Source organism: Poecilia formosa, unplaced genomic scaffold (genome assembly GCF_000485575.1).
Source record: "Poecilia formosa unplaced genomic scaffold, Poecilia_formosa-5.1.2 Scaffold179, whole genome shotgun sequence".
Classification (NCBI taxonomy): domain Eukaryota; kingdom Metazoa; phylum Chordata; class Actinopteri; order Cyprinodontiformes; family Poeciliidae; genus Poecilia; species Poecilia formosa.
Window position 1 is genome coordinate 249,009 of NW_006800118.1, and position 8,911 is coordinate 257,919.

General features: G+C 41.3%; 1 protein-coding gene across 1 annotated transcript in view; it reads left to right on the forward strand.

The window, feature by feature from the left end:
• Positions 1 to 6,928, forward strand: part of lhx1a (LIM homeobox 1a) — a 9,044-nt gene extending 2,116 nt beyond the window's left edge. The window contains exons 2-5 of the mRNA XM_007565545.2: positions 578 to 801; positions 1,391 to 1,674; positions 3,206 to 3,371; positions 4,196 to 6,928. Coding sequence (XP_007565607.1) covers positions 578 to 801; positions 1,391 to 1,674; positions 3,206 to 3,371; positions 4,196 to 4,575 — 1,054 coding nt within the window. The 3' untranslated portion in view covers positions 4,576 to 6,928. The remainder of the gene's footprint in view (positions 1 to 577; positions 802 to 1,390; positions 1,675 to 3,205; positions 3,372 to 4,195) is intronic.
• The last annotated feature ends 1,983 nt before the right edge of the window (positions 6,929 to 8,911 follow it).

Genomic DNA, 8,911 nt, shown 5'->3' on the forward strand with positions numbered 1-8,911 from the left:
ATAATAATAATAATAATAATAATAATAATAATAATAATAATAATAATAATAATAATAATAATAAAAGTAGAACTAAAGTGAGAGGTGAGAGATAAATTGTGCATAAGATTGTATTTAATTATTGATAAATAGTCATTAACTAGTTCTCTGAATGTTAGTAGGTTCGTTTATACTACATTTCTTTTGTCCTTGGTTGACTGAGTTCCATAGGAATAATTTTTAAAAGACCCATGTAAAACCCTAAAATCACAATTTTATATCTATTTAAAACATCCTGAAATTATAACGACTTCTGTTCCGCCGACAATAGATTCATTAGCACCTTTTCTCAGTTTTAGCTTCATTTCATTTAATTTATTTTCATTTCATTTTATTTTTTTAGGTATAGGATGTGTGTGGACATAAGTGTTGACATTAATTGCATTTAATCAGCCCTCGTAAAACCTCCAGCACTCACCAAGGTGTCAAATATGTAAATCGTTTAACCTGTTTAGACAAAAAGAAAAATAGAAAAAGGAAAGGAAAACGAGTAATTAACTGCGGCTCTAACCACACCTGGTTGTTTCTCTTTCTGCAGGCGGTTCGGTACCAAATGTGGCGGCTGCTCGCAGGGAATTTCTCCGAACGACCTGGTCCGGAGGGCCCGGAGCAAGGTGTTCCACCTCAACTGTTTCACCTGCATGATGTGCAATAAGCAGCTCTCCACTGGCGAAGAGCTCTACATCATAGACGAGAACAAATTTGTTTGTAAGGACGATTACCTCAGTAACATGAGTGTAAAAGACACGAACCTCCTCTCAGGTAAGGTGGCTGTCGTGGGCGTGCATGTTTGTGTCTGCATGTGCGTGCGCACATTTTTTACGCAAATGAATGAATGAATGGATTTGAATTGCAGTAAATGAGGATGATGAGTTCAGCTTCACATTAACGTTTTTATGTGATGGACCAGGAATTAGACGACACCCAAATAACCCCGAAGACTTCTTGATTCTACTGCTATTATTATTATTATTATTATTATTATTATTATTATTATTATTATTATTATTATTATTATTGGTGGTGGTGTTTATCCGCAGTGATTTTTGGTGTCTGGATCTGTTTGGATATTTATGAGGTGATCAGGAATCCTCATGTCAAATGTTTAAATTAGAAAAATGAAGCTGAATTCTTCGTATTTTTTCTATAAAAACAGTTTGGGAACGATGTTAAAACAGACAGTGTTTGGTCATTTAGAAGGCATTCTTTGCGATCTGCTGTAAGGTTGCGTGTTTGTCCCACATATCTCTGGTCACCTACCTTCAATTGACCAGTATGTCACCAGTGACAGTCCCCAGTAATGAACGGTGTGGACGTCCTCCCGTCCCTTCCTGTCCTGTTCCCACTATAGTAACGGCATGCAGCGATCCCAGTTTATCTCCGGACTCTCAGGACCAGCTCCAGGACGACGTTGTCCTAAAAGACACGGAAATGGCGGCCCTCTCCGACAAGGAGACGGTCAACAATGAGAACGACGACCAGAACCTGGGCGGGAAGCGGCGCGGCCCTCGGACCACCATTAAGGCCAAGCAGCTGGAGACCCTGAAGGCGGCGTTCGCTGCCACCCCGAAACCCACCCGACACATCCGGGAGCAGCTGGCTCAGGAGACCGGCCTCAACATGAGGGTCATCCAGGTAAGAGGAGCGTCAGGGTATTTGCGTGTTAAAAGAAAAGCAAAAAAAAAAAAAAAAAAAAAAAAAATCAGGATTCCTAGTTCCGAAACGTCCCTAAACATACCGAACATCACACTCAGGGGCCACCTGAACGTGAGCAGAGGAGACCCTCACACCTTCTCTTCTCTAAATGGTGTCAGGCAGCGATAAGCCTAATAGGTGTGAAGTAACAGATTGCATTTTATTAAAAAAAATAATCTTTGCCAAGATACCAGTCTGCGATGGTGGCACAGGACTTATCCCGGAGGGGCCCTCTCCTCCCCACCGCAGACCTCTCACCTCCTTCACCCCTCGTTAAGAGAGACCTCCTTCCTGCAAACACGGCGCTCACGTTGAACTCATTAGAACTGAGCATTGGCTCAAATAGTCAGCTTCATTTGGAAATGGGCTAATTTATAGGGGAGGTTTCTGTTTGTTGGCCCCGCGCAACGGGGCGAAAGCCGCCAACTGGTGCCGGCTGCTGGGAGCGCTGGGAGTTCTGGCACAGCGCAGCCATCACGCTTTGCAACCACGTTTAGCCATGCTGGGAGCCTCTCCAGCCAAGTGGAAAAGCGCAAATCTGTTTCAAGAGTCTTCAAGACTGTCTCCTCATAACCCGGAGTTACACAAGGGCCGGGAGAAAATTAGCAATATTATTGTAATAATCATAATTTATCTGTAGGCAGCTGCAGCAGAAAAGTACAGTAAAGTAAGGCATTGTACGATTATTTTACGTTTTATACTCATGAATAAAAATGGGAAAAATGTTTTATTATTATTAATATTTGAATATTGTGAGGTAGGTATTGTGAGCTTACAGGGATTTGATGAGAGTATAAAGTAGTAAAAAGGTTTTGTAACATGTGAAAGCACGAGGGATCCGGAGTAGGTGTGCAGGGTGAAGCATAATTAAAGGAAGCTGCTCTATAGATTATAAAATGATAACCCAGTAATATATCGGTAACAACCCTCCTATTAAGTATTAATTGGAGATTTGAAGTCCCCCCGCTGTCGCCTTCAGTCGGAGTAAATGGGGGGTTAAAAGATCATTAGGCAGGTTAGATGTGACTCTGAGTCCTGTGCGGATAATTGGCCGCAGTCTCCATCACCGCAGAGCCTCGAGGATTTAATGTATCAGATCATCACGCATGCTGCAAAACACACAAAGAGCGCAGTTAGTGAAGCCGCGGCGGAGCAGGTGCCAAAACAAACACGAAGCTTGTTTACTCTTTGCTTTCAATGAGGAAATATTTGCACACTGACGATTATTTGCGCAACATATTTAAAATAAATAAATAAATAAATAAATAAATAAAAAATCCAATTTATGTTCAATTAGCTATATTTATTCACAGCAACCTCTCCGCCACCCTCCACCCTCCCCATTTCAATCTCTTTATACAAAATATTGACCTGAAACCAAAATAATGCCATGCAGCAGCAGCAGCAGCAGCAGCAGCAGCAGCAGCCTTGTGGCGGGACGTAACGGATGTATCTTTGTGTGCACGTGCAGGTCTGGTTCCAGAACCGACGTTCCAAAGAGAGGCGCATGAAGCAGCTGAGCGCGTTAGGCGCGCGGAGGCACGCGTTCTTCCGGAGCCCGAGGCGGATGAGGACGTTAGTGGACCGACTGGAGCCTGGTGAGCTCATCCCCAACGGGCCCTTCTCCTATTATGGAGGTACGGATTAGGTGCAAAACAAAACAGATATTTCATTTAAGTGAATTTGATAAAATGTGGATACATTTTACAGTCGAAGTTTTAGTCAAGCGGTTCTTAATCAAAGGCTGGGAAATTGTTGTTCCTTTTTCATTAAATGATCTGTAGATTCCTTTTTTATTTTCTGTTCCGTACAAAGAAAATAGACAAAAAGATAAACGCAACTGGGTAACCGTGTCTACAACAGTATTTTAAATTAAACTATATATCCATTACAAATGATATTTCTAACAACCAGATCAAAAATATTGCAATGATTTTCTGCTTTTATTATTTCAGCAAGACCTGTGCTTTAGCACTAAAAAGTTTATTTGAAAATAAAAGCATCTGTTTTATTCCAGGGAAGTTAACTTATTCACAGGCTGAGAAGAAAAGCTAATTTACAGCAGAACTATTTGATAAAAATAGCTTCTTTTTATTTCTAGAGCTCTGAAGCATCAGATAATTTTCTCTTTTCTTCTTGCTGAAAAAAAGGGGCCGGAAAAATAATCTTTTGAAGTAAAAAAAAAAGTTAATCTCAGTAGGTAGAACCACTGATGAAATGGCCCCCATTTTAATTAATTTCTCACTACGTTCTCCCCACCCAATTGCAGTTTTGATTTAAGTATAACATGGTCTGTGACTAATGCAGCATAGCGAGGGTCTTTCCCTCTCTGTCTTTCATACAAATCAGGCGATGTGTGTTCAATAAGTTTCTCAGGCTTCCTGGACTCATTTTTGCTCTCACATTGTTCTCAGTCAGAGCTGATGCTGATTTCTATTTTCCTCTGCTCTTCGATCTGTAGATTATCAAAGTGAGTACTACGGCCCGGGAGGGAACTACGACTTTTTCCCTCAGGGCCCTCCGTCGTCACAGGCCCAGACACCAGTTGATCTACCCTTCGTCCCCTCCTCGGGCCCCACAGGCACCCCTCTCGGGGGTATGGACCACCCCCTGCCGGGCCACCACCCTTCCAGTGACGTACAACGCTTCTCTGATATCATGTCTCACCACCCAGGGGACTCTCCCAGCCCAGAGCCTGGCATCCCAGGGCCCTTGCACAGCATCTCTTCTGAAGTGTTTGGCCCTAGTCCACCCTTTACCTCACTGTCACTGAATGGCAGCGGATACAACAACCACCTGTCTCACCAAGCCTCAGAAATGAACGAGGGCACTGTGTGGTAGCTTTCTGGCACAGAGGACTAAGAGCCAGACATTCACAGATGGAGGATGTTGTTGTGGACCCTCAGAGTACAGTCCAGGAAAATGACAGGGTTAGGGGCAACTTTATAGACTGTTTTTTTTTTTAAATATATTTATTTATTTATGTTGCATTTTCTCATTTTATTCATTTTTTTTCTTGAAAAACTGATGACTCATAAAATTGTGCTAAAAACATTGTGTTCATTATTGTATGTGTGTGGGTGGTTTAATGGCTTTTTTGTTTAATCCATCACCCATGCTACATCATCCAGAAAACCTTATTTACAAAAGAAAAAAAAGTAACTGGCCAGGACTGATAAACAGCCCCCATCCTGCTTTATTTGGACCCACAGGATGCCCCGTTGCCCCTGCTGTTACCTATCAGTGGCCCCCTGCAACCAAATCCCTTCACACTTACAAGTGCGATGAAAAAGAAACAAACAACACAGCCGTTTTTGAGAAAACTCCTGTTGTAGGTCTCAGACATGAAAACATGGTTTGCTACTGTCAAAGACTTGGATAGCTTTACAGAGAGAAGGGAGGGACTGAGGGTCGCTGACCTGCCTAAGTGGCATTCGGACTGTGTCAGAGGCACTCTGTGTGTCCCTGCATATTCACACACTCCTAAGACCTCTCAGCCTCTCAAGGCTCTGCCATACTGATCTTTTCACAAAGCATTGCTGAAGGCCAGGGAACACTTCAGTTCATTCTCTGCAAAAGGCCTCTGTGTTTGTTTTAATTTCCCTAATTCCTCCAAATCTGAGGACTGCTGCCTTCAAAATGCAGTAAAACCAGTTCAACACCCCAGTGGACTGCAAGCCCTTTATTTAAAATGGAGATGAACTTGAAATATTGAAATGAAGTCTACCTTCTAAAAATACTCTACCGGGGTCCTAAGTAGGACTTCAAACAGTCAACTGTTTACGTAATCTAAGAAATTCAGGAGTCCAGAAGTCTCGACACGCGTTTTAGAACCTCTTGATCATTATAAAAATGTTCCAAGCAACCAACCAAACTTTTGTATTGATTTCATTTATATTGTATGGAGATAAAAATCCATTTGCTGGGGTTGTGCTTCACTGTGCTAGTTTGTACAAGATGTTGTTTACAGAAAAAGGAAAAAAAAGTACAATAAAAACAAAAGAAACGTAGAGATTTGCCAAATTTTAAATTATAGCACAAATACTGTCAAAGTGCTTTGCACTTGTCACTGTTTGTGTTGGGACAAATTCTAAGTGTTAAAAGAAGAAATTGACTTTGAATTATTTTTAGTCTGCTGACAATGCAGTGTTAATATAAACATACTTAGGTTTTATTTTTGTGTCATCAAAGAAGAAAAATCCAAACTATTAAAAATTGATGGTCAAATATGCAGCTGTCAGTTGCTACATCACTTTGAATATGAAGCCCTCATTATATGTCTTTTATTGTTTCAATAAACCGAAGCTTATGTGACCTCCAGAGCATATTAGACCATTCACTGTATAAATTCAACATGTTGACAGAATTGTATTGCTAATAAACTAGAAAACATACAGAATGCATTTTTAGGTATTTTCTCAGGAGTAGTTTTCCCTCATTATTGTCACATTACTATATAGACAGCAGAGCCGATGCAGATGTTCACTGTTAGACCAGTGGAGTCCTGTTGGTCAACATCTCTTATTTCATTATAGATGAATTGATGTAATACATAAATTGATGTAAGCATTCAGCTTATGTGTGAAATAACTGGCCTGTGGAGGCATGGTGGCCAACACTTCTCAGCTCTGATTAGAGGGATTCAAAAACACTTCAGTGTAAATAAAATAACATGTACTGCAAAATGATGGGGAAAAAATGAGAACGCAGAAGCCTGTGTCTGATGGGGAAGTGGAGATGGGTGCATTGTAGGGAGATTTGTGATGCTAGTCTGCCAGCTTGGAAGTTGTTGCACCGGTTCTTGCAAATATTTTCAGCTGATTTTAAATGTTTTCCAAGCAGAAGAAATCATTTGTGGCAAACACAAGGGGGAGTAACTCCACAGCTTAAGTTGATGCAGATTCTTCTCTACTGTGTTGGCACCGATCTCACATTCTTCCACTTACTTCCATGAGGTCGTCCAGTAAGTATAAGCAGTTAGCTGTGTAACTGTGAAGGACAATGTGGAAATTGCCGTGACCACAGCTCTCCTGCTTGCTATGCGTGGGTTATAATTCCTTGCAGCTCTCTGTTCGTGCAGCGCATTACGGTGGCTTGGGGGGATTTTTACGGACGTATTTTTGGGGTGAAAATAGATGCCATAATAATCAAGAAACCCAAACACTCAATCGTGATCTTTTGCAGGAGGGTTGAGGGAAAAAAAAAATCATATATGTAGCAAAAGCAAGTCAGGCGGCCCGATTGTGGCATGAATTTTGGGAAGTCTTTATCTCCCTAACCCTGTGCATGCAGCCAGGACCATTTGCAATCCCAGTTTTCTCCCCTGCCTCCAGACTGTAATCCACCATGAATTAATCATGGTCTTGAGAGTTAACCAAGCTTATGGAGGTGGAGTGGAAGGTGGGGATGAAGGGTGGCTGGAGGGATATAGGTCTGTGTTTAGCCCCTAGGCTTACTTCACAACCCCCACCCTTTTCGTGGTTACACCTTGCACCAGCAACTGACCACCCCCCCGGGAACCTGGCTCTTTAAATTCAAATCTTGTATTGATCGCTCATCAGCTGTTGGTGGAAACTGACCTTGTAGTCTCACACTGAAAAAAAAAAAATTAAATAAAGCAGGCCTTAACAGCAGTGAATGGGTTTTAAATGACATTTTAAATCTCTGAGTCAGGACGTTTAAATAGCCCACACACCCACTGGGAACCAAAATAATTCCACTGTATGTGCTGGTTTATGATGAGGGGAACTGACATGGGGATAAATGCTTTGAGGAGCAAAGGGAGGGATGGTACAAAATGGTTTACTTTAGGCTACAATGGGGGCCAAAATATTGTGCCAGTAGGAAGACAGACCCAGCGGGTGAACACTAAGATTTTTGCATTCAAACTGAGAGGTTTTTTTGCAGAGCAGCTTTTCGTATGAGAAGCATTTGGCTGCTAGCTTTAAATGCAGAGTGGCTCAGCTGGAAGCGCCCCCTCCATTCAGAGTGATTGTGGTGTTTGCACACAAGAGCATGGCACAGAGCCTCGTTTTGAGAAAACAAATGATACATGATGGAGGAAGCAATTTCTTGGGTAGAAATAGGAAAAACCTGTTAATGAATGGAGCAGATTGGTTGATCTCTGAGCCACATTTCCCTGGTTTAACTGTCAACAACTCACTGATACACAGTCTTGTTGCAGACCAATAAGGTGACCTCAGCTGATGAGCTGTTAGTTTGGACGCCTCAGTAACAATTCCTGTTTTACAGGAATAGTTTAGGAATGATCTGGGATAAAAGCATATAGATTTTGAAAGCAACAAAATTTCCCTCACACCTAAAAAGGCTTATCAGGTGTGATTGTTTGTGAAGCATGTATGCAGGAACCTTTGATTAGATTTTTCTTGCTGGGAGATGCTGAGATGGTATTAAAGTCTACAAGATGGTGACTGTGTTCAAGGAAAATAGAAGCTATCAAATACAGTCTGTGAAAAAAAAGGCACAGCCACCTTTAATTGTAAAGCTTTGCATGTGACCGAATATGACAGCCAATTTTTACAAGATTGAAAAATAATTCAAATCTAACCTCAAGTTAACAAAAACAGTCAATTTTTATTTAAAAAAAGGTGATGTGTTTGGAAACACTTAGACACACCCTGTCTGCTATACTGGGTTTAACAGAACATATCAAGCAGGTGTTGATGATTAAAGGCTATGAATGAGCTTATCTTCTGCAAGTGTGACCACTTCTAATTAGGTGAGAGCTTTGGGCCATTTGTTGGCTTTGCAGTAGGCAGTATCAACAAACCATTGCAGCAGCTCTATCAAAGTCTAGACCCCGGTAAGACTGAAATACTGAAGTGCTGCTCTGAAATACAGATCTGCAAACCTCAATGAACTGAAGCTACTTTGGGAAGAAGACTGGATCAAAGTCCTTCTGCAATGACATGACCAATTGATAAAGTTAGTTAGAGAACAACTATATTTACTGCTGTGGTAGATAGTTCTACAGACCAGATGATATTTATTACGTTCTTCTTAGCAAAGCCAGAGAAGAAAATAACAGCATGTCTTGATAAAGTTGAACCTAAGTGTCCCCATGGGTGTATGACATGTATTATTACATTATGTGAAATTACAGCATATTATGTGTATATGCCTATATATTTGATGTAGCCTGGCCTACAATGAGATA